Source organism: Brassica napus, chromosome C9 (genome assembly GCF_020379485.1).
Source record: "Brassica napus cultivar Da-Ae chromosome C9, Da-Ae, whole genome shotgun sequence".
NCBI classification, from domain to species: Eukaryota; Viridiplantae; Streptophyta; class Magnoliopsida; order Brassicales; family Brassicaceae; genus Brassica; species Brassica napus.
In genome coordinates, this window is record NC_063452.1 from 1,995,500 (window position 1) to 2,021,186 (window position 25,687).

Genomic DNA, 25,687 nt, shown 5'->3' on the forward strand with positions numbered 1-25,687 from the left:
TTTCTCAACTGAAAATGTACGTACAAACAATGTTTTTATACATAGGTGCATACGGTTTAGTGAAATGAGGCTAAACCGATGTCTTACCAAATGATTAAGCAAAAGGAGACTTAACCAAATATATAATCTAACCGGAACTCTAATACACCCCCCTCAAACCGAAGACGACGATGGAGATAGAAGAGGTTTGAAATGGAGAAGCGGCTGAGAAGCGAGTGAAAGGGACCTGGATGAAGTGACTTTGTCAAGATATCAGCATGCTGGTCACTTGAAGTGACGTGAAAGAGACGCATGAAGCCATTCTTTAGCTGATCACGAATGGTGTGGCAATCAATTTCAACATGCTTCGTGCGCTCATGGAAAACAGGATTGTGAGCTAGATGGATCGCAGACTTGTTGTCGCAGAACAGCTTAGCAGAAGTACTGACAGAGACCTTCAAGTCTGTAAGAAGTTGATGAAGCCAAATAAGCTCACACGTAGCAAGAGCCATGCTTCGATACTCGGCTTCAGTGCTACTAAGGCTTACAGTCTGTTGTTTCTTGGACTTCCAATTAATGAGAGACTTGCCAAGATAGACGCAAAAACCAGAGATTGAACGTCTTGAGTCCGGACATGTCGCCCAATCTGCATCAGCAAAGGCATTCAAGCATATTTCAGAGTCAGAGGAATAGAAGAGTCCCTGGCCTGGATTGGACTTGAGATAACGCAAGATACGATGTGCAGCCTGGAGATGAACATCCGTTGGACAAGACAAAAATTGGCTCAGATAGTTCACCGCAAAGGTTATGTCAGGACGGGTGATGGTAAGGTACAACAGTCGACCTATGAGCTCTCGGTATGGTTTTGCAGATGGTAATAAAGTACCAGTAGTCTTGCTAAGATGAACCGAGGGATCCATAGGGACTGAGACGGGTTTACAAGCTAACATACCAGTCGAGGAGAGAATATCAGTAGCATTATGTGCAATCTCCAATCCTAAGAAGAAACGTGGAGTTCCCATGTCTTTGATGTCAAAGGCTTGATGCAGAGCATTCTTCAACAAGGCCAGGGCATCATCATTGTTGGAAGCAATCAAAATGTCATCGACATAAACCAACAATGCTGTAAACGAAGTAGATGTCTTCCTGACAAACAAAGTGTTGTCCACTAGAGATTGAGTGAAACCAGCATTCAAAACCACTTTGGAGAAGCAATGATACCACTGCCTTGACGCCTGCTTGAGACCATAAAGCGACTTGCGGAGGCGACAGACATGGTTAGGAGGAAGAGGAACGCCATTAGAAGGCGTATATCCAAGAGGCAAGCTCATGTAGATCTCTTCGTCAAGATCTCCATGAAGAAAGGCATTGGTGACGTCCATCTGAGTGAGTTTCCAACCAAAGCAAGCTGCCAAAATCAAAACCAACTTGACACTCGCTAGTTTAGCGACCGGGAAAAATGTGTCAATATAGTCAATACCCTCTTGTTGCGTATACCCTTTGGCAACCAACCGAGCTTTGTATTTCAATATTGTACCATCCGGATTGTATTTTATAGTGAAAACCCACTTACAACCAATAACGTGCTTGCCCGAAGGAAGAGACTCTATTGTCCATGTTCCCTTATACTCCAGAGCAGTAATTTCCACTCCCATGGCATTATTCCAAACCCTGTGTCTCACAGCCTCTTTAAAAGTACGCGGCTCAGTTTCAATTGTGCAAGAAAGAGTAAAAGTCTCATACTGAGGACGAAGTTTAGAATATGTAAGAACAGAGGACAATGGAAAAGAAACATCAGAGTAAAAGGTTCTAGAGATATGAGGTGTAAGTGGAAAAGGATTAAAAAGAAGATTACAATGATATTCAGAAAGCCAACCTGGAGCCTTAGTATGACGCTTTGGCCTAGGATTGATTAATGAAATCTGACCAGCATCAGGAGCAACAGTCTCTTGTTGTGATGCGACACTAGTAGACGGTTGAAGATTGGAGGACAGTGGCTCAGGTATGATGAAATCAGAACTAGTAGCAGTGTCTAATGCAATAGGAATTGGCATAGGCAAGATAGTCGGACCAAACAAGTCAGTAGGTGGTTCAGATGATGGAACATTTTTAAATGGGAAAGTATCTTCATGAAAGATTACATTTCTGGATATACTAATGACATTTGATGCTAAATCCTAGACCTTATATCCCTTATAACCAGTAGCATATCCTAGAAAGACACACATATTTGTTCTAGGACTAAACTTGTTTCGATCCTTAAGATATGTTGAAACATAGCATAAGCAGCCAAATGAACGAAGAAAAGAAAAACCAGAAGGAGTTCTGTTAATCAGGAATACTGCAGTAAGAACACATTCAGACCAATATGCAAGTGGCACATTTGATTGAAGCAACAATGCGCGTGCTACATTCAATAAGTGTTGATGTTTTCTTTCTACAACTGAGTTTTGCTGAGGGGTATATGCACAAGAAAGCTGATGAATGATCCCTTTTGATTGAAAAAGTTCAGTAAAAGCCAACTCAGGGGCATTATCACTTCGTACTTTCTTAACAACAACATGAAACTGTGTTTGAACATGAGTAAGAAAGGCAGGGAAAACAGTTTTAACATCACTTTTATTACGCAACATGTATAGCCAAGTCACACGAGTACAATCATCTACAATAGTAAGGAAATAACGAAATCCATCTATAGACTCAACCCAAAAAGGACCCCAGATGTCTATATGTATAAGATCAAATGGGTTTACAGACAACTTGTGATTAGAAATGAAAGGTAAGCTACGTTGTTTTGCTAAAGGACAGACATGACACAGTGTTGTATTGACTTTAGATGACAAAGGAATACCAGGAATGTGATGTAACTTGGCAAACGATGGATGTCCTAGACGTTGATGCCATAGAGTCCCATCGACCAAAGAACCACATAAAGAATGCGAGATAGGCTCCAGAATGTAAAGACCATGCATAAGCAACCCTTTACCAATCGTTAAGTCCTGAATATGGTCCTGTATAAAGCAAGAATCATAGTAGACATGAGTAGACAAATCACGGTTTTGCAGTAATGAACTAACACTCAACATATTGAATTTGAATGAGTCAACATGCAGAACATTATGAAGAACAAGTGTATCAGAAATTTTCACTGTCCCCGTATGACTGATAGGAATACTAATGTCGTTAGGGAGAGAGACTGTCACACCTGAAATTGGACAAACCTCACTAAACAAACTTAAGTCAGAACAGATATGACTAGTGGCACCACTATCGACAATCCAGCAACCAAGGGGTAAAATAGAATAAAGTGAAGAAAGACACTGATGTTGAAAAGGTAAAATTTGATTTTCAAAACGAAGATTAGTGGAAGGAAACGCAATTGAAACTGTACCAGCAGTAGATGTAGAGGCCATGAAACCATGTTCAGTAATAGTGCCTGATGGTTGTTGAGAGATGGGTTGTTTGTCATTGACCCTTGTCTGAGCAATCAGCTGCGTTAACAAGCTCTGAACTTGATCAGTAGTAAACTGGTTAAGATCCAAAGAAGGGCATGTTGTAGAGACAGCATTAGCAGTAGCAGGGTGAGAATGTTGCAACTGAGACTGCGAAGGGAAGTTCGGTTTCTGATTAGATTGTGTTTGTCCACGAGGAGTCGATGGCTTCTGATGCAACTTATGACCTGGGGGATAGCCATGGAGCTTATAGCACTTCTGTACAGTATGTCCAGTGCGGCTACAATGAGTACAAACAGGCTTTTGCGGGTAACGGTTGCCCTGAAAAGCTGCTGCATACGCGGCATTCTCAGAAAGACCATTGTAAAAACCAGACTCCATTGAACCAGTGTGAGACATCTCAGTTGATGATGAATGTTGAAATGCCACATTTTCCATTCGAGTAGACGGCTTAAGTGTCTTCTGTCGCTCATCTTATGTAACCATGTTGAACACATCCTCAATATCAGGTATTGGCTTTAGCATAAGAATATGACGTCGTGTGGATTCATAAGCTTCATTAAGACCCATCAGAAACTTCGTAACTCTGCTTCTCTGCTGCATCTTTTCCCAAAGCAAAGCCGCATTACATTCGCATCGTCCACAAGTACAAACTGTAATCTCAACGTAATTCTTATACTCTTCCCAAAGAGTAACAAGTTCTGTATAATACATACTGATATCCATTGAACCTTCTGTATCGTACTCAATCGCTGCTCAATCTCATAAACTCTAGGCGCATCGTCCTGCTTGAAACGAGCCAACAAGTTCCTCCATATTGACTCAGCGGTTGACATAAACAACAAGCTCTGGCCAATCTTCTTGGAGACAGAGTTCATGAGCCAAGTCACCACCATATCGTTGCATCTTGACCAAGAACCAGAATCACGATGATTGAGAGGGGACTTGGGGATAGTTCCGTCGATAAACCCCAATTTGTTGCGAACATTCAACGCCATTCGTACGGATCGACGCCATGAATGAAATTCAGATCCAGAACTCAATCGATCAGTGAGCAGAACCAATCCAGCATGATCAGTCGCGTGAAGGTAATATGGATTCTCATATAGATCCGTAATCGAGCGAGAGGATGGGGGAACTGGATGTTTCTGACTCGCAGAGCTCATCGTAACAAGATATGGTGAAAGGAGTGAGCAAGATCAACAATCGAACACAAAGAAAGCTTCAAAAAAGGAAGATAGATCAGCAAGATTCAGCTCAGGCAACTCGCTGAAGCTCATAACAACTCAACAAGCAATATGAGCAAGAAGAAGAAAGCGATTCGCGATAGAAATTCAATCAAAGTGAGAAGGAATTGAGCGCAAACGACAAGGTTGATCTCGCGAAGCGATAAGCTCATCCTTGAATCAATTTGATGAAGAAGAAGATCGAGAATCAATGGCAGAAGCTCAGATTTGCTCTGATATCATATTAAGAAAGTTGTTATGAATATGAAAAATACTTTCTCAACTGAAAATGTACGTACAAACAATGTATTTATACATAGGTGCATATGGTTTAGTGAAAGGAGGCTAAACCGATGTCTTACCAAATGATTAAGCAAAAGGAGAATTAACCAAATATATAATCTAACCGGAACTCTAATACCTTTTAAAAAAAAGTTTGTTGTCTAAAAGTTAGGCTATTGATAACTTCCCTTTCAAAACTTGTATTTGAATTTGAAAAAGTTAAAGTACCACCAGTTTTTTTTAAGTCTTCGTATTAAAATATTTTTTTATTTTTACAATACAACTAGAGAATTAAAATGACAAACTAAAAATAAAAGAAAAAGCCAAAGCCAAAGCCCTAATGAGTTGATACAATCCCAAACCGATTGATATAAGATACAAAAGAAATGAACCGAAATCGAAAACAATAATATCAGCTGGTGGTCGCCCACAGGAGATCCGATGACCACGAACCAAAAATGATGTATCTTTCATCAATCAGAGTGTTTGACGAGAAATCTAGAGGATGAAGAGATATACATCCCACCAAAACAGAGCCTGCTGAGATTCAAGAACAATAAAAGAGAAAAAGACGATATACTAACATTTAAACTGTTTTGTAAATTTTCTTATACATAGTATTACTATTACTTACTCGACTATGCACCAAAATTTTTTTTTTTTCGCTAAAAGTAAGGTCGGAAGCGAGCAAGAAAACTCGATATCCCAATTGTTTAATTGATGAGCAAACCTTACCGACTTTTAGGTGCATGCATATACATAATACATAATACATTTATTTTCTTTTTATATGAATATATAATTTAGCATACACACTCGGCTTCTCCTTTTCTTGGACGTCACATTGAATTTGTTTGTTTGGTCGACCAACATTGGCCTATTTATAAATACGATCATAGGTTAATATATTTGCATTCGCCATAGATACATGCGTATTCAAGTGCTTCATTCTTTCGGATCTGAATTTGGCTTTATATTTTCCTTTTTCGCTTTTCTTTGAGTTTCATATTATTTTCATACTTTCTTACTGAAAGTTGATAACTTCGTGAGATATCAAACAAAGTCAATGATTGATTATCTCATCTAATCATTGGTACAATCTACGCACATGCTACCAAATATTGCACTTATGGAATTTGGTATACATATATATATAAATATATATATTATGGAAACAATAATGCATTGGTACTAATCATTTTTGCTTGTTAAAGCACTTGGGTTTAAAGGATACAAAATAGTTTGTTTGATTTAAATAAAACAAATTAAAGACTACTTTGTTCTGTAAAATCTCATAGGTTTTTACTTTCTAGTATATTTAATGTGTGGGACGTTCGATAAGCATATACATGATTTAGTGATATAAATATTTGAAATAAATATTGCCAAAACAGTAGTTGGTAACTTTTTATTTTGTGATCATATATTTGTGTCTTATATTTTTTACTATTAGACTAAAATCTTATGATGGAAACAAGTAAATTTAATTAATGATGGTCAGGTAAGAATGTAAGATTATACTGATTTTAAAATTAATTAAAATGATACTGGCGGTATAGTATAAAGAAAAAGGTTGTTTACAGAGATTTTATTTTATTAATTCTGAAAATTTCGGATTTATATAAAAAATTATGCACTATATACAACTTGTTTATATTTAAGCATCTGTCTCAACTAGCCAACCATCAGGGCATGCCAAAATATTGAATGAACACAACATTCAATTAATCGATTACTAGGATAAGACCTGCTTGCGCAGGGTGAGTTTATTTGTATATATTACCGATAGTTTTTTTTATATATTTGATCATTTTATTTACATATATAAAATATTTTTTGTTGTTATTATATAATTTCTTTCCGATGGATCAGATCAATTCTTATTAAAAATAATGGAACAAAACTATAATTAATACATCATGGGTTGATCGGATTGGACATTAAACAAATTATGACATAAAAACCTTATTTTTTCCATCAAACACATTCTTGAAAAAGTGAACAGTGTTGTTTTCATAATTGAATTATTTTGACTTTTATCTTCCATATGGTCTTGAAAGCTTTCAAATCAACCATCGAATTGATACATGTCATTTTAATGTTTTTAGTTGTATACTTAAGGAAAACTTACATTTTTATAATTTAAAGTCGTTTAAAAAAAATCAAAATATAACATATAAGAAAAAATCTAACATATAAGAAAAATATAACATATAAGGTGTCCTCATTTTTGTATTTTAAAGTCGTTTTAAAAACATATATAACATATAAGGTTTCTTCATTTTTGTTTAATTTAAAGTCATTTAAAAAAATTCAAAATATAACATATAAGAATTTTTTTTATTTTTTATTATATGGTTAATGTGATTGTTTATTTTTTTAATAATATAAAATTAAACAAAATGAAGAAGGATGCAAAAATTGTTATCAAATCTTTATTATTCATAATCATTAATTGCCATATATATGTAAATCATATTAGATAATTTTGTAGCTTTTATTTGGGGAAAGAATACACACTTCTTATATTTTAGGTTAATATAATGTTCTCTAGTGGACATTAAACAAATTATGACATAAAAACCTTATTTTTTCCCTCGAACACATTCTTGAAAAAGTGAACAGTATTGTTTTTAGAGTTGAATTATTTTGACTTTTATCTTACATATGGTTTTGAAAGCTTTCAAATCAACCATCGAACTGATACATGTCATTTTAATGTTTTTAATCGTATACTTAAGGAAAACTTACATTTTTGTAATTTAAAGTCGTTTTAAAAAATTTAAAATATAGCATATAAGAAAAAATCTAACATATCAGAAAAATATAAGATATAAGGTGTCCTCATTTTTGTATTTTAAAGTCGTTTTAAAAAAATATACTCCCTCTGTTTTTAAATGTAGGTAGTTTTAGCAAAAAGAGTTTGTTTCACAATATAAGTAGTTTACATATTTCAATGCACTTTTTTCATTTATTGGATATTGTGTGACCAATAAAATAATGTCTAGATTTTTATAATTGGTTGAATTAATTGATTAAATGATATATTTTTTTAAATAACCACTTTCTAAATATTTGTGCTTTTAGGTAAAACTACTTATAATTAAAAACAGAGGGAGTAACATATAAGGTTTCCTCATTTTTGTAATTTAAAGTCATTTAAAAAAATTAAAAATATAACATATAAGAAATTTTTTTTTTTTTTATTATATGGTTAATGTGATTGTTTATTTTTTTAATAATATAAAATTAAACAAAAATGAAGAAGGATGCAAAAATTGTTATCAAATCTTTATTACTCATAATCATTAATTGTCATATATATGTAAATCATATTATGTAATTATGTAGCTTTTATTTAAGAAAAGAATACACACGTCTTATATTTTAGGTTAATATAATGTTCTTTAGTGGACATTAAACAAATTATGACATAAAAACCTTATTTTTTCCATCGAACACATTCTTGAAAAAAGTGAACAGTATTGATTCTACAGCTAAATTATTTTGACTTTTATCTTCCATATGGTTTTGAAACCTTTCAAATCAACCATTGAATTGATACATGTCATTTTAATATTTTTATTAGTATACTTAAGGAAAACTTACATTTTTGTAATTTAAAGTCGTTTTAAAAAAATTCAAAATATAACATATAAGAAAATTCTAACATATAAGAAAAATATAACATATAAGGTGTCCTTATTTTTGTATTTTAAAGTCGTTTTAAAAAAAATATATAACATATAAGGTTTCCTCATTTTTGTAATTTAAAGTCATTTTAAAAAATTCAAAATATAACGTATAAGAAAAAATCTAATTTTTTATTATATGGTTAATGTGATTGTTTCATTTTTTTTAATAATATGAATTTAAACAAAAATGAAGAAGGATGCAAAAATTGTTATCAAATTTTTATTATTTATAATCATTAATTGACATATATATGTAAATCATATTAGGTAATTCCGTAGTTTTTATTTAAGGAAAGAATACACATTTCCTATAATTTAGGTTAATATAATGTTCTCTAGTGTTATATAATTATGGAATAATGTGACACCATTAGATTAAACTATACTTTATATTAGATGCTCTGGAATTCTTTGAAATGAAATTTATAAGACATTTAGAGTGCCACCTAGGATTTGAGGTTTTTTTTAATTAATACAAAATTAAGGTTCTAATTTTTGAAAAGATTCTCAATTAATATATAGGGGATTTAATTAGAAATTTTAAAAGTGTCAATATTTTCAGAAAGATGAACAGTTATATCAAGAGGGTTATATGTTAACGGCTACCTAACTTCAATTCATTCAAACAAAATGCCAGTACACATGCCGGATTTGCTCAGATTCTCAACAGTTCTGATGTCTTTGTAACTTTGTATCACAAAGTAATCAATTACTGAAAATTTATTAAATGGTGTTAAATTTTCCACAGTTTAGAGTTATTCCTTTTTAGTCCACTATTTTAGGTCCTCAATCAGTTGAGGCCAATTTGTATTTTTGCAATTGCATTATATTCATCTTCTTTCTCGCTCATACCACCAAAAATGCCTTTTGCCCCTCTCTCCAACTTTCCCCTTAGAGATCCTCTTTCTCTCCAACTAGGGTTTCCTCTCTAAACACAACAAAAGAATCCCAATAATTGAATTGAAAATCTCCTTGAGTTTTTAAATCTCTCCTTCTTATAGTAAAGATACAAACGAGAGAAACAAAGAAGATCAAACCATTCTGGGTAGATATCTCGGGCACTTTCTCTTGTTGCTCCATTAAAAGGTAAGACCAAAGGTATTACATATTCTATACTCAGTAATTATTCACGCATAAACATACTTGTATAATATACATAGACTGTACTGCTATGTTGATTGGTTATATTATATTAGAGAGTTTAGATCATGGTGATTTGATCACTGATCTTGAGATTTGCAAGTTATAATTAGACGACCTTTATTTACAAAAAAAGTTACAGTTGAACTTGTAGTCTAGATTTCACGACTTAGATGCCATACTCATAACAATAAACCTTAAGTATATATAAAGCAATTTAATTAGGTCGTAGATTCAAGAAACTAAACCAATATATAGAAGTGGAGAGATCTCAGAGTCAGAGAGACAGAGAGTGATGTGATGATAAAATCAAGAAAAGCTGCTAAATTAAACGCCAAGAACAAAAATTCAACGGCAAGGGTGTTTTTAGGTTCGAATTAAAGAAAACGAGTAATCACAAATTTCCACGAACTTTTTTCTTTAATTTTCCAATGTTTTTAACCAAACTTGGTGGTTCACAAATACTCATACTTACAACGAAAGCCATGTTATTTCTAAAAAAAAGATATAGCTCTAGTGTATGAAACGAAAAAAAATGTACATATACTTTCTTTAAAATTCTTATGAAAATTATCACAATTGAATTTAATTCATGTATGTGAAAACAAGTTGTTTTCGTATTTTGAGAAGTACATGATCGTTGAACAAAAAAAAGAGAAGTACATGATCCCGTCAGATTTTACCAACCAAATACTCTCTAGAACGTAAAAACTAATACATATAGATTAAAATCTATCGCAAAGATAATATGTAAAACTAATTTATTATATAGGAATGTCTAGGATACATGTATATAGTGCAGGGGAGAAGCCACCTTAGAGCATGTTTAACGGGGGTTCTTAGGGTGGGGTTCTTAACAGAATATAATAATCTGTTTCTTAATTTTTAATTAAAAAGACTAAGAACCGGTTCTTAAATAACCTCCAAAACATGCTCTTATATTCTATGGGTGCATGTGCGGGTGTAACAATATTTATCTTTCAAATTTTGCGAGACAAATCAATAAAGATTTGGTAGATCTGATGGTAAAAACATAGGTTGTACACCCTCTTCGACCATCGTTATCGGTGAAATTCTTTTTGGATTTCTTAAAAAAAAAATTTTTTTTGGTTTGCCTGATTTAAAAAAAAAATTAAAAAAGAAATCAATAACGGGCCGCTAAAGTCGGTTCTTAACTCACGCCTTTTGTGACCGACTCTTAGCAAATTTGTGGGGGCCACTACCTCTTTTATTGTAAAAACCCTCTAAAAACTAGAGATAATTATGCCCTTACAACTCAGGTTCCCTTCTTATATCTTTTTTTTTTGTAATTAATAGTGCACCCACTATACAAAAGTACTAGCTTCGCCCCTGATATAGTTGTTTGATATGTGGTATTAAATGGTAAAAAATCTAAGGGTAATGAATTTTGGGGGATAAAACACATAAATAACATCATTTGTCATGTAACCAACTACATTGATGATGAGATTACTATCTCTACTTAGCTTTCTTACTAAAAATAATGAATTCTGAGGCTAAAAATACTAATGACTTCTTATGTCTTATAACCAACTATGATGACACAATCTTATACTAGTTAAATGAAAAAATATGTATATGATTACATCTTTCTTTTTTTCATTTCCGCGACTGAAAATTCAGGGGATATATAACCAAAAATGTCATCATCGTATTCGAACTACACAAACTCACCGTGCGCAGCATGCAAGTTCCTCCGGCGGAAATGCACGTCAGACTGCGTATTCGCACCATATTTTCCACCAGAGGAACCTTTAAAGTTTGCGAACGTCCACCGGATCTTCGGAGCAAGCAACGTGAGCAAGATCCTCCATGAAGTGGCCCCGCATCAACGGGAAGACGCGGTGAACTCGCTGGCTTACGAGGCGGAGGCACGGCTAAAAGATCCAGTGTATGGCTGCGTTGGGGCCATCTCGGTGCTTCAAAGAGAGGTCTTGAGGCTGCAAAGGGAGCTAGAGGAGACAAATGTTGATCTCATGAGATACGATAGTTTTCTTGGCGGTGAGACGTCGGCTTATGGGGGACGTAGAGGTTGACTGGTCAACGGGATGTTGATTAGCGGCGGAGAAGTATAAAGACAGAGAGTGGATGGTTGATGTGATGTAAGTGATTAGGATATCTTCGTATGTATGTGTATGTAAATGTACTTTATGTATGTGTATATTATATACTTTTATGCGTATGAAAAAAAAAAACTTATGCGTATGTGTCATTTAAATTGTATTTTTCTTTTACGTGGGAGGTCAAAGGATTTTCTGAATACGGTGAAAGAAAATAATTAATTGATGTATGTGCTTGTGTTGGGTTCTTACTTCTTAGCTATAAGAAGATAGTAAATTTCGTTTATAGTGACAAACAAACAAAAAAGCTTGTTTATTCCCTTGTTTTTTTTTTGCTGATTATTTTTCTTTTCTGAAACGCTTCTCCCTTGTTAAGAAAACTAATCAAGGTTTCTTATTCTGCTAACAATGAGATGATTTAATTGGTTAAAATACTTCTGGCTGAAGTTAGGTAGCACATTTAGCAAAGTATTTTGAGGTTCTACAATGGGTGAGGTCTTAGATTGAGTATGTCTGTGTAAAATGTCAATGAAGCAATATTAATATTATATGATATTTAAAAGCATATATTTTAATGTCGATATTTTTGAATAGACTCACGAGAAAGCAAGCTAATAATTAGCTGTTTGATTACACACGCTAGTCACTAGTCAGAAACATCATTTGCTAATATTCTAATTTAGTTGAGCGATTGTATAAATTTTGTCGACATGAGGAAAATTTTAAATAAATAATCGATTGCTGAAAACATGAAGTTTACTACCTTTAAATAAGCACATCTTCATAGGGAATCTCTTTTTAAAGTCGGTCCATTTTTATTCATGTCATTTGGCGGCGACCCAACAACCAAATTATTCACATACAAATTAACTCACCAAGAAGGAAAGAACCCACTCTGGATTAATTACGACTGATGATCATTTAAAAAAAATAAAAGACTGAGTATAATATCCAAAAAATCTTTAAACCACAAGTTTAGATATTCATCTTAAGTATAAAGAGTGTTCTAGTTTTGTAATCAATTCCATTTTTATGACAAAACATTATCAGAAATAACAAAATTAAAAATTATAAGGTGAAAATGTTTTATTACAGAATAAATCATCCGTTTAGATTCTAGTATAAAGAATGTTTTTTTAATGAATGATTTAAATATTCACTCAATCCCTTTCATATTATTTAATTAATTTTTTCTTAAAAATAATAATTAAGATTAAATTATTTTAATAAATAAAAATCAATGTTACTTAAACGGTAATAAATTATCTTTTTAACTCTCAATGTTTTTTCATAACTATATCAATTCATTTAATAGGCATAGACATATGGGGTGATTGCTTGGGCCGTAAAAATTGATTTTAACTTTAACTTTTGTCTACAACATCTAAATCATCAATCATGTTTTATTTTATTTTTTTAAAGCTACAACAAAAAAGATAAAAAAATAGCTTTAAAATTTTTATTTTCTAAAGCCCTATCTTTTTTTGGATGTAGAAAATATTTTGCCGTAAGAATCAATTTTAAAGCTACATCTTTTACAACTAAATCAAAAAAATCATACAAACTAAATTTTACAGTAAAATTCATACAGTTACAGTCCAACCAATCACCCCTATAATATTTTTTTTTCCATTGCGCAAATGACACCATTGAGAAGATCAACTTGTTTATACTTTCATATTTTTTAAATTATTTTCCTGTGACAAAACTAATATTATATATTGAAATTTTGGCTGTGAATTTCTTAGTATAAAAAAAATTTAACTAGGCTATGTAATACAAATCTAATCGGTTGTGTAAATTATTTACATGTTATATTTATAATGTATAAATCTACATACATATGCTATATATATGTGTATGTCGACTTCCACGCTTGGATTTCCATGTCGACTTCAGGACAAGTGGATTCAGGATTATGTTCAGACACGAGTCAGCCTCAGAAACAGTAACTATGAGGTACATTTTCTGCTACCATCATTTCATTTTAACCTTTTTATTTATCAGAACATGTTATTTATTACACTATATATCACTGTCTACTACAGAAATATGATTGTTCTGCCATGTGATATATCATCTCATATTGCACATCTTTAGACTTTTCCTCAATTATTTCCTTCCATTTTGTTCATTCTCCTCCGGTTCTCCTATATTTTTCGTTGTTGCCATAATTACAAAATGATAACAAATCGTTTACATCTTGAAAATAATCCACAACGTAGGGAATTTCAAAGGAAAATATCTAATTTATTAATTATTTGTCACGGGTTCACTCCATTTTTTACAATTTAACTTTTCTATTTAACATTTAGACCACAAAAAGTTTTCAGGGAGGAGATGGCCGTGTTACTGGTATAAATTAACATTTAGACCAAAAGAAAGAGTTTGAGATCAGTCTCATCGTTAGAAAGGCGGGAGGGAGCACACAAAAGAAAACGTAAAACGGGCCATACATGGGCCCAATTGCGGAACATAGGAATGAGAGAGAAGTTTGTCATCTCATTATCAAGTAGCAGTGGACCACCACTAAACCGCCAACAGCTTAGAAAGGTCCAATAACCAGAAATGAAAAAGCCTTGTTCTACGGACGACGTCGCTTTCTTTGATTAGACAACTGTAAGTAAAAAAAATCATAACGAGTGTTCAATGGAAATTGTCAATGAGAAACCCTAATGGGAATTTTCAATGAGAGTTCCCGATGAAAAATCGCGATAAAATTCTCACAACAAATATCTCAATTATATGTATATATAAATATTTATATTTTATTAAATGAATTTTAAAATCATGAGAACTTTTTTTTTTTTTTGTAAACTTCATGAGAACTTTTTTCCATTATTTTAAATGAGATACTTGGAGAATGGTTCTTGTGATTTTAAGAACTCCCGGTTTAAAGCCACTGGGCCACCATAGTATGCTCGTGTTACAAAAGCGATCAAACCATGGTTCCAAACGATGGACATTTTGAATTCTCCGGTTGAGTTGTTATTGTTACTTCTGCTGCATTGTCCATGTTAGGCTAGCGACGCAAACTAGTAACTACTAATAGAATCGTTGATAATTACATTGCATGCGGCTACGGCCGAGTATAAAACATATATAATCTTTTGTTTAATAGTAAGATATAATTTTATGTTGGACATAAATTTGGATTCGATATAATAATTTAAACTATTCTTTTGGCGGGTTGAACTAACACAAGTAGGATTATTTATTTGTAGCTGGTTTTTAAAAATGATCAACAACAAAATAAATTAAAGGGAAACTTGAGTTTGTCATACAAGTGCATCTGGATGCATTGAGGTGAGAGAGTATTTGTATAAACCGAATGTATATAGTTTGTTTTTATTTGAATACGGTGGGCGAGAAGAACAAAAAGATGATCAGGCAATGAATGAAACTTGGAAATCATGCAAAGCCACACCTCTACCTTCACCACATTCTTACGTGTCCTCTTCTCTTCATCCCAAATCTCCTTTTTACTACAAAAAAAAATCTTTCAGTTCCATTTATATATGTTCTGCTGCAACAACAACTTCTATATATCTCATCTACCACTTTTGTGATCTCTTAGACTTTGTAATTTCAAATCATATCAATCGATATGGCGAGTGTGGACAGGCGTGTGCATGTCGACCCAACTGACAAACGGATTCATGTTCAGCCGCAGTACGAAGGTGATGTCGGTTATGGTTATGGCTATGGTGGTCGTGCCGATTACAAGAGTAGCGGCCCCTCTAGTAACCAAGTACTTTTGTGTTCTTCTTTTTAGCTTTTTTTTTTCTTTTTCTTTTCTCTTATATGAAACTCATGAGCTTAGAACTTCAAGTCCGTTTCATTAGTCCATTTTGTTTTCAAGTCCTATAATTCCTATAAATTAGGACTTAAAATCAGAGTTTGCACGATAGCACCACTTACACGTGTATGTATGCATGCATGCATGTATATATAGGATCATATATCCAGATGGTCATGGTTTGGATTTATTACAATTTGAGTTCTGACATTAAAAAAAGGGTCTAAATAAACTCGAGTTTATCGACATACATGCAGATCGTGGCACTTATAGTAGGAGTTCCCGTTGGTGGCTCACTGCTAGCCTTAGCTGGACTCACTCTAGCCGGCTCAGTGATAGGTTTGATGCTCTCTGTTCCGCTCTTCCTCCTCTTCAGTCCCGTTATTGTCCCGGCCGCTATCACCATCGGGCTAGCTGTGACCGCAATCTTGGCTTCTGGGTTGTTTGGGCTGACGGGTCTAAGCTCGGTCTCATGGGTCCTAAACTACCTCCGTGGGACGAGTGATACGGTTCCGGAGCAATTGGACTATGCTAAGCGCCGTATGGCTGACGCAGTAGGCTATGCTGGCCAGAAGGGAAAAGAGATGGGTCAGTATGTGCAGGATAAGGCCCATGAAGCACATGATACTAGTCTTACCACTGAGACCACTGAGCCAGGTAAGACAAGGAGGCACACATAAAACTGCGGGCTTTTGTTGGAAAGGCGATTATGTAATTTTACTTTCGTGTCCCAGTTTCTTCCTTCTAGAATCTTCTGTCAACATGTCTGTGTACGTTCATGTTGTCATGTCAAAATAAAAATAGCTGTGAGTGAAATAAGAACGAAATAAACCTGTTATCTTTTTTTTTTTTGTGGGATAACGAATGTCTTAAAATACTATTAGTCTAGACTCTAATGAAAATCTACAGATAGAGAACTCAAATTCTATCTAGTATAGATCCAATGCTAAAGAAGAACATATATAATCATGTTTGAGTCTGTAGTATTCCTGATGTCGAACTTAATCTAACAGTTAAACAAATCTTGGCGGAATATGGTATCTACATTAGCGGTTAACAGAACTTGTTGAAATGTCAGATGGCTTTATAACGTTATAATTATTCAAGCAGGATTATATTAGTGCCGTTGATTGATATGCTATATATCGGTTCTTTGACTTATTATTTACACATTCAATGCTCGCGATAAGGAAGAACATTGTCTCATGCAATTAAATCTTTCTGCTAATCTACAATAAGAGTTTAGTTAATTAGATCATTCCTTGAACCAAGGCACAATTCCTCTCGTAGACTACGAGTCGTAGTGTATGGTTCCCGACAAAACAACTTATCATTCGAGCATTTTGTTTAGTTTTCTTGTCATGAATGTTCCATCTACATGAAGATTACGTCTACACCAAGTTACCTTTCTTTCGGAGAAAAAAACGTGAATATTTTCTCAAACACATTAACTTTGGTTCGTTAAATAATTGTAGAACCTGGATTTGGTTCTTTAATAGAGTACACTAGCAGAATCATATATCCTTCCAAAATGTTCTTCCGTCTACACTAGAAGTTGATCATTAGTCCCCAACTTATTCCTCATTTCACCGGTTTTCAAATCATGATTTTTTTCTCAATTTATTTATGAACTTATCAACTATATTCTTACTCAATTACTGAAATTGACTTTTCCATGAGCATGTGTGCTTTCCAGCAAAAAAGTTCTCACAACAAGAAACTCAGGCTGATGTATTGCAATCAGGAGATCTTCCCAAGGAAACAACTCTTAGCGAAGAGTGCTTCAGTTTTTCATTAGCTCACGCAAGCGAATTTTGATGAACTTCTAGCTAGCTTTTAAGGACAAGTTGTCTGAAATGTCCAGATTCAAGGCACTAGAGCAGAGCCTCTAGTAATGTCTGCTTTGTCATCCCTTCTCGGTTTCTTGAAGGGATAAATTGTTTGACGATATCTCTTTCTTTGTAATCTCTTTATCTTCAGACCAAGTGTATACTTATGATCTGAAGATAGCTCACTGAGAGTCTCTTTGATGGAAGGGTCTGAGCCAGTGTCTCGAAAAAACTTCTCTTGATTATTCAGAATACATCACAGAGATTAAAAGATGCATAGAGTTGCTTTTTGCAGTATTACCCGTACCATCACAATCAGAACTGGTAAAATTGTGAAGGTGATGCATAACATTTGTATAGCCTTCAGAGACCATTTGTCTTTTGAGACACAGCTTAGCCTTGCTGATAATGGTCATCCCTCATTCCTTTTAAGATAATTGTATGATTTTTATATTTAGTTGATTAATAATTTTTTTTTGATATTTACGAGAAGTTTCCTGGTCCCCACATTGTGGGTCCAGACTAGCCACTGGCAGGCTTAGAGTCTTTGGCGATCGCTTGGTATGGATCTGGCCACGTGTTGGTCTCTTCAGACCGAAGAACCCATGTGAAATCTACGGTGGCCAATGCAAATCGAACCCAGAACCGTATTTGCAGCCACGAACCGTATATCACGGGACTAACTCGTCATGGTTAGTTCACTAATAATTTCTGATGTAGTTTTTTATCGGTCCTTTTTTATCAACTCAAATCAAAAAAATGTCTTATCAAAATGTTACTTTTTGGAAAGGCAATGAAAAGATGAATTAGATGAAGATTTTTTTCAGAAAGGTCTATTCATCGCAAAATCTCAAGCATAGCCAATAGGAAAGAAGAGAAACCTCATGAGTGTGTAGGAACATTATCCAATATCCTCTATGCACAAGATCTTCCACTGCCACGTGGCACGTCCATAGCCTCCAGCAATCTCTCGTACAATATGAATATAGTCAGTAGAAATCTAAACCAACCACTCAAAACTCGCTGACGTGTCTACCTCTAAGCAGAGAATCTTCTACGGACACGTGGCGAAACCATAGCCTCTAGCAATCTCCTCCACAATGTGTGAATCGAGTATGTGGAAATCTAAACTAACCAATCAGAACTCGCTGACATGTCCATATGCTAATCTCCATCAAGATAAACACCTTTGGATCTTTATTATAAAATCGAACATACATAACATAACACCAACCATCTCATCTTAACTTTGCTTGTTTTTCTCTTTCATTTGTGTTCTTGTTTGGAGTTAAGATATAAAAGAATGGCTACTTCAGCTATCCAACACTCCTCTTTTACTGGCCAAACGGCCCTGAAGCCCTCCAACGATCTCCTACGCAAAGTCGGAGCTTCCAACGGTGGTGGCCGCGTCGTCATGCGTCGTACCGTCAAGTCTACTCCTCAGAGCATCTGGTTCCTACACCAATCTTCTCTCTATTTTTCATGTTCTTATAATTTTGGAAAAAGTTTTTGGTTATAAATATTAAAAATAATTAAAAAGCTCCCAAGTATTGCGTTTTTTAATCTATTTAATTTTCCTTTAAAACTACAAAATATTCAGTTTCCATTGAGGTTAGTTTATACTTTATATATTCCTGAATTTGATATATAGCTAATCACCAAACATATAATTTTGTATACAACATAGGTATGGACCAGACCGTCCCAAGTACTTAGGTCCATTCTCAGAGAACACACCGTCATACCTAACCGGTGAATACCCCGGAGATTACGGCTGGGACACCGCCGGTCTCTCGGCCGACCCTGAAACCTTTGCCAAGAACCGTGAGCTCGAAGTTATCCACAGCAGATGGGCAATGCTAGGCGCTTTAGGCTGCACCTTCCCAGAGATTCTCTCCAAAAACGGAGTCAAATTCGGCGAAGCCGTATGGTTCAAGGCAGGATCTCAGATCTTCTCCGAAGGAGGACTTGACTACCTCGGAAACCCTAACTTGATCCACGCGCAAAGCATTTTAGCTATTTGGGCATCTCAAGTTGTGCTAATGGGTTTAATCGAAGGGTACAGAATCGGAGGTGGGCCCCTTGGTGAAGGTCTTGACCCGCTTTACCCGGGTGGGGCGTTTGACCCGTTGAACTTAGCTGAGGATCCAGAGGCGTTCTCGGAATTGAAAGTGAAGGAGCTAAAGAACGGTCGGCTTGCCATGTTCTCCATGTTTGGATTCTTTGTCCAAGCTATTGTTACTGGTAAAGGTCCGATTGAGAACTTGTTTGATCATGTTGCGGACCCTGTGGCTAACAATGCATGGGCTTACGCCACCAACTTTGTTCCCGGAAAATAGAATTTGATCGGATTAATTTATGTAATTTTTTTTGTATCTTTCAACTTTTAAATATTTAAGTCTCTTGGTTTGATATGCTTGGTGAAAAAAATATATAAACCTACCAAACAAAACACCGCATGAACATCCAAAATGTGTGCCGTTTGTAGATTTTATTTTAATACTAATAATTATGCTATTACAAACTATAAGAAATATTATCTAACCGCCGTATCGGATTCAAACCACTAGAACAAAGAGGTTTCTACAAAACCAAGTGTCCAAGTCTAACTATGTCTATACAACAGAAGTCGAACTTGTTATAGAAGCTAGTAACTAAAAAAACAAAGATCTGTCAACACAAAGACCGAACCACTGTTCTTCGAAGGCCAAAAGTAACAACAATACACATTTTTTTGGTCTTCTCTTTTCTCTATTTTCAAATTCTACTATCCATAAAGGTGGGAAAAATTAAATATATAATAGATATATTTTGCTACGTACCAACCAATATTCTCACGGAGTAGCTAAAGAGCCTAAAATGGAGAGAAGATAACTAATACCAAATCCAACAAATAAAGATTATTTATCTGTTCTTCATCGGTTTCCGACACTGCAACTGCTTCATAAACTTAAATCATAAGTTTGGATTTGCTATAGTTTTTAGAGTTTACAGAATTACCCAATATTTCTGTTTATTTATGTTTATGTATCCATACATTCTTGAATTATGATTAAGCCCTCATCTTTGATGATCATAAATAAATTAAGCCCTCATCTGTGTTTATTTATTTTATTTTCTGGATGTTTTTTTTGTTAAAAGACCGTTTGTATTGTTTTTTTTTTTTTTTGAATATTCAGCTTTAATTACATTACGATTTTTGAAAGTAAATAACCATTAAAATTAAACCGTTAACTTGGAATCTCAAAAGAACTTGGTTAGTAAAAAAAGAACTTGGTTAGTTGCTTCGACCAGAGAAATCCGAGGATGTAAAGTATGGACCAAAAAAACTATGGTAAAATATTTGTAGTGGGTTAATAATACTTGTATAGTTGTATTTGTTTCTCTTTTAATAATCTAAGAATTTTTTTTAAGATAATCTTAATAAAAATAATAATACATTTTCCGTGCTAGGATTCTATTAAGATTTTATGGTGAAATATTAACTTTTTATATAATTTATTATGAAAAGATATTAACAAGGCTCCGGAAATTTAGCATATACAGTATTTAACTGACTAAGATTCGAACAATCCAAATATTTCCTTTTTATTATATTAATATAGTAAGGAAAGAAAGAGATCTTGTACTAAGGAAATATGTTACACTTATCTATAAAAAAACCAAAAACCAAATCCCGAAGGATTTGCGTGATTTAAGTCTAATAAATATTCTCTTAGATTTAATCGGTCTCTGCTTCTTCCTCTACGGTGTCTCTTGGTTGATCTTTTCGTAGCCATGGATGACGACTATTACTTGAGCTGCGAGGAGGACGAGGAAGAAAAAGAAGAAGAGGGGGATGATTATGATAAGGATGATAATGATCAATATGAGCAGGCTCACCGTGACGAGTCCACAAAATCAACTAGCCAAATCATCACGAATGAATCACTTGTAGCCGCACAGAAGGAAGTTTTGGTTAGGGTTATGGAACTGCTCACTCTCAAGAAAAGCCAAGCAAGGACTCTTCTCATTCATTACCGATGGAACGTCGATAAACTATTAGATGTTTATAGTGAAAGAGGCAAAGAGAGTCTATTCAAAACTGCTGGTCTAACTGTCTTTGCTCATACGTCCTTGTCTGAATCTAGATACTCTTTGAGGAAGAAGATGACTTGTGAGATCTGCATGGACGACGATTTACAAAGCTACACGATGACGAGGATGGACTGTGGTCATTGCTTTTGTAACAACTGTTGGAAGGAGCATTTTACCGTGAAGATCAACGAAGGTATGAGCAAAAGAATCACATGCATGGCTCATAAATGCAACGCGATTTGCGATGAAGATGTTGTTAAGAAGCTAGTTTATCCCGAACTAGCCGAGAAGTTTGATCGTTTCCTCGTTGAGTCGTACGTTGATGATAACAAGAGGGTCAAGTGGTGTCCAAGCACGCCTCATTGCGGTAACGCGATAAGGAGAGAAGATGATGGTGGCGAGGTTGAGTGCTCGTGTGGTCATCAGTTCTGTTTCAGCTGTGTAAGTGAGTCTCACTCTCCTTGCTCTTGCTTGATGTGGAAGCTGTGGAAAAAGAAGTGTGAAGATGAGTCCGAGACGCTTAACTGGATAACGGTCCACACTAGGATGTGTCCTAAATGCAGCAAAGCTGTTCAAAAGAGTGATGGATGCAACCTCATGACTTGTATCTGTGGCCAGCATTTTTGTTGGTTGTGTGGTGGGGCTACTGGTTTAAGCCATACATGGACTACTATCGATGGTCATAGCTGTGGTAAGTTCAAAGAAGAAAAGGTGAGGCAAATGGAGAGAGCCAAAAGGGATTTAAAACGGTATACACATTACTATCACCAATACAGATCACATACTGATTCATCAAAGCAAGAGTTTAAACTGAGAGAGAGTGTCCGCGAGAAGGTGGCGTCATTGTCGGAAAAGACACACAAGTCGGAGCAGAAATGGGCATCAAATGGAGCCGATCTGTTGTTCAGATCAAGAAAAGCTCTTTCATATACATATGTTTTTGCCTTCTACATGTTTGGTGAAGAACTGTTCAAAGATGAGATGAGTGATGAGGAAAGAGAGATGAAGAAGATTCTGTTTGAGAATCTGCAGCAGCAACTTATAGGTTATATTGAGAGGCTTTCCAAAACTCTGAACCAGCCTTTTGATTATTATAGTTCTGATGAGTTGGAGAAGATGAATGATGAGACCATGAGGTTTGGTATTGTGGTTGATAACCTCTGCAAGGAGATGTATGAGTGCATTGAGAATGAGTTGTTGGGTCCAACAGTAGCTGGACACAACCATAGCATTGCACCTTATAGATCGGAGGGGATAGAGAAAGCAATTGAGTTTGGTGCTGACATGGTCTGAGGTTCAAGCGGAGGGACTTCTATGAGCAAGATTCATGATCATGGAACTTGTTGAAGGCAAGTGCTCTTTGTAGCTTTTGCTTTGTAAACCGTCGATGCAGTGCACAATTGAACTTTTACTTTGGTGTTTCTGTTTCATTTTTAGTTAAAGTTGAGTTATTTCTTCTTCTCCTTCTTCTTCATAGAGTAAATGTGACTGTCTAGAGATGGCCCATCATCATTCCTTAGATATATCAATGTTTTTAAACCCGACCTGGACTTTGGACACTGAACCGAATGATTTATCGGGTCGCTGGGTAAAATAATATATTAGTTATGAAAATAAAAATATAGAAACTAAAATTAAATATTTCTAAATGTTTTTTAAAACATAAAATAATAGTTTGGATATATATATATATATATATATTTATGTTTAAAAAACATTTAGAAAATACTTAATTTTAAATTTATATTTTTATTTTCATTTGACGTACAAAATATCAAAAACTAGTTTAGACTATTTAAAATTTTCTGTAACAAAGTAAAAGTTATGACATCTAAAAACAATCAAGACATAAAATTTATAAATATTTAAATGTATAGTGTGAATAATAAATTAAACAAAGATCATTGTAATAAATTGTCGATAACGAAAATAAAATAACACCAAATCACATCAACTAAGTTTGGTTTTCTCTACATCATCGTTCACTTCATTTTTTCAGGCGGCATAGTGAAATCTTTATTAAAATCTGAAAATCACAAATAAAAACTAAAAAAGGAAATCTAACTTTTTTTCGTCAACACCTAACTTATTAATTGGAAACTTAGAATATATAACATAATCTAAACAAAAACTAAAACTAAAACAAAAAGTAAAAGTTATTTATTGGTTCAATCGGTGGTTCAACCGGTTTCGAGTTCTGGGTTTTATGGGGTTTCTGTGGGTTTTTGCGGGTTTCTAAATATTGGGTTTTCCACAAAATCCAAACCGGATTTTTTATGGATCACCGGATTTACCGGTTCAGCCGCGGGTCCGGATTGGGTTTTAAAACACTGGTTATATATATCAAACATGGATATATAGAGCGTTTTAATTAGCTTGATATGCAAGTTCTTTTTTTTTTCTGAAGAATGTATCTTTTATTTTTATTTTTATTTTACTTCAACCTATCTATTGAAATCTTACATCTACTTTGGTTAAATTTAATCACTCACTACAAGTTCTTTTGGTTAAATTTTATCACTCGCTACAAGTTCTTTATTTATAACCTGGCTTCACCCCTGCATATGGATTTGGAATGACGTTACTCCCTCGTTTCAAATTACTTGTGTTTTAGAGTTTTATCCCACAAATTAAGAAATCATTTATTTTTTCTATTTTGAAAATAAAAACACAATTACATATACACCTAACTATATTTTGATCTATCGAAAAATACTACTCCCTCCGTTTCCGAAAGTAAAAAATACTACTCATTCATTAGTGAAAAGTTATTGAAAATTGTATAATAAAGTAAAAGAAAAATAATTGGGTCTAATTATATGGGCTCTTCAGTTTTGGTTATGGCCCATATCAAGCCTACCTCTCTCCTTCGGCTCCGACTCTTCTTCTCCATCACGATCATTTCCACTCTCCTCAGCTCTCCGTTACTTTGCAATAACCAACACCCACTCTGAATGATTGATCCATGTTCTTAAATCCTTCATTTATGTCAGATGTACCCTTCCACCTCCCATTTGTTTTACACCTATATAAATTCTTTGTTGGTTAAGCAATTTACCAAAATCTACATCCTCCACAGTCGAAGATCAACCCTCATTCTTTTTTTTTTGTCTTTTTCGAAATCTAGATCTAAAACGCAAACAATTAACTCTTCCACATCCCCTCTCTCTCAGTAGCCGGTTGTCCCTTTTGATTGAAGGAGTTATACATCGGAGAAGAAGATGGTCTCCACCAAAGAGATAGAAAATTAGTGACTTCGAGCTACTGGGTGGTGTCTCTACCAGTGAAGGACTCTGCTTGGAAGCATTCCTTTGATACTCATGTTTATCGGGAACTCAAGAGTTTCATCGATTCCATTGAAAATTAGCAAAGATCTCCCGATTGCGTTCTGACGATCTGGTCTCTTCCATTTCACAGCTTAAATTCCTTATCTTTGGGTTGGAACATTAAATCTCTCTCGGAGATGGTCTGCTCAAAGGTAATATTTTGCGTTTTCATCTCCGGATTGGATCATATTTGGAATTTGTTCTAGGTGATTATGATGATGATCATGATCTATTGAGATATGCAAATACTGATGATTAGTTTCTTTTGATGTTTTTCACAGAACAAGGAGAATCACAAAAAAAATTGCTCCACAGGGTGAACCGCAATAATAGAATATGAGAATCTTCTGAGGTATTGTTTTTGGAGCAAAATTTTAAATTGGATTCTACAGATTTTAATGATTTTGGTACTATTAATTAGCTTACGATTGTAGCCTCACCAATGTAATATTGTATATCCTTCAGATGGTGCTATTCTCCATCTCAATTAACCAAAGAGGTAAGCACATTGTCCCATCCATGATGTGTAGTTTTTGTTAAGACAACCAATGTTTGGTATCAATGTGTCCACATGATTATCTCATGTTTAAGATTTTTGAGACTGAGATGGAGTAATTCAAAAGCACATATAGTATTAATGTTCTTTGATTTGCATATAATTTATAGTGATAAAATTATTTTAATTAAAAAAATTCAACAGAAAGGCCACGATCCAACAAGGAAGTTAAGCTTATCTCACAACAGTCCTTACAATATTTTTTGCTAAATTGCAGGCCTACTTGATGTCCTATGTGATTTTAT

The 25,687-nt window shown here is 34.4% G+C and overlaps 5 protein-coding genes across 5 annotated transcripts; 4 read left to right on the plus strand and 1 right to left on the minus strand.

The window, feature by feature from the left end:
- Nucleotides 1–3,905: 3,905 nt before the first annotated feature.
- LOC111211745 lies at nt 3,906–4,429 on the minus strand. The gene is made up of 2 exons (XM_022713016.1): nt 4,177–4,429; nt 3,906–4,132 (listed from the first exon to the last, which is right to left on the minus strand). The coding sequence occupies exons 1-2, from the start codon at nt 4,427–4,429 to the stop codon at nt 3,906–3,908; spliced, it is 480 nt and encodes a 159-aa protein (XP_022568737.1).
- A 5,309-nt stretch (nt 4,430–9,738) lies between these two features.
- LOC106400055 (LOB domain-containing protein 25) lies at nt 9,739–12,007 on the plus strand. Its single transcript, XM_048769623.1, has one exon. The coding sequence runs from the start codon at nt 11,436–11,438 to the stop codon at nt 11,829–11,831; it is 396 nt and encodes a 131-aa protein (XP_048625580.1). The 5' UTR covers nt 9,739–11,435; the 3' UTR covers nt 11,832–12,007.
- A 3,351-nt stretch (nt 12,008–15,358) lies between these two features.
- LOC111209790 (oleosin S2-2-like) lies at nt 15,359–16,503 on the plus strand. Its single transcript, XM_022709789.2, has 2 exons — nt 15,359–15,606; nt 15,912–16,503. Exons 1-2 carry the CDS (start codon nt 15,463–15,465, stop codon nt 16,332–16,334), a joined length of 567 nt encoding a protein of 188 aa, XP_022565510.2. The 5' UTR covers nt 15,359–15,462; the 3' UTR covers nt 16,335–16,503.
- A 2,140-nt stretch (nt 16,504–18,643) lies between these two features.
- LOC106401200 (chlorophyll a-b binding protein 2.4, chloroplastic) lies at nt 18,644–19,895 on the plus strand. Its single transcript, XM_013841667.3, has 2 exons — nt 18,644–18,935; nt 19,171–19,895. The coding sequence occupies exons 1-2, from the start codon at nt 18,787–18,789 to the stop codon at nt 19,820–19,822; spliced, it is 801 nt and encodes a 266-aa protein (XP_013697121.1). The 5' UTR covers nt 18,644–18,786; the 3' UTR covers nt 19,823–19,895.
- A 1,321-nt stretch (nt 19,896–21,216) lies between these two features.
- LOC106398001 (probable E3 ubiquitin-protein ligase ARI3) lies at nt 21,217–23,150 on the plus strand. Its single transcript, XM_013838609.3, has one exon. It carries the CDS (start codon nt 21,261–21,263, stop codon nt 22,851–22,853), a length of 1,593 nt encoding a protein of 530 aa, XP_013694063.2. The 5' UTR covers nt 21,217–21,260; the 3' UTR covers nt 22,854–23,150.
- The last annotated feature ends 2,537 nt before the right edge of the window (nt 23,151–25,687 follow it).

Coding starts and splice junctions, on each gene's coding strand:
- LOC111211745 (XM_022713016.1), bottom strand. CDS start 4,429: ATGGCGTTGAATGTTCGCAACAAATTGGGGTTTATCGACGGAACTATC. Junction 4,133..4,176: donor TGAGATTGAGCAGCGATTGA/GTACGATACAGA, acceptor TGTATTATACAG/AACTTGTTACTCTTTGGGAA.
- LOC106400055 (XM_048769623.1), top strand. CDS start 11,436: ATGTCATCATCGTATTCGAACTACACAAACTCACCGTGCGCAGCATGC.
- LOC111209790 (XM_022709789.2), top strand. CDS start 15,463: ATGGCGAGTGTGGACAGGCGTGTGCATGTCGACCCAACTGACAAACGG. Junction 15,607..15,911: donor GCGGCCCCTCTAGTAACCAA/GTACTTTTGTGT, acceptor ACATACATGCAG/ATCGTGGCACTTATAGTAGG.
- LOC106401200 (XM_013841667.3), top strand. CDS start 18,787: ATGGCTACTTCAGCTATCCAACACTCCTCTTTTACTGGCCAAACGGCC. Junction 18,936..19,170: donor TCTACTCCTCAGAGCATCTG/GTTCCTACACCA, acceptor TATACAACATAG/GTATGGACCAGACCGTCCCA.
- LOC106398001 (XM_013838609.3), top strand. CDS start 21,261: ATGGATGACGACTATTACTTGAGCTGCGAGGAGGACGAGGAAGAAAAA.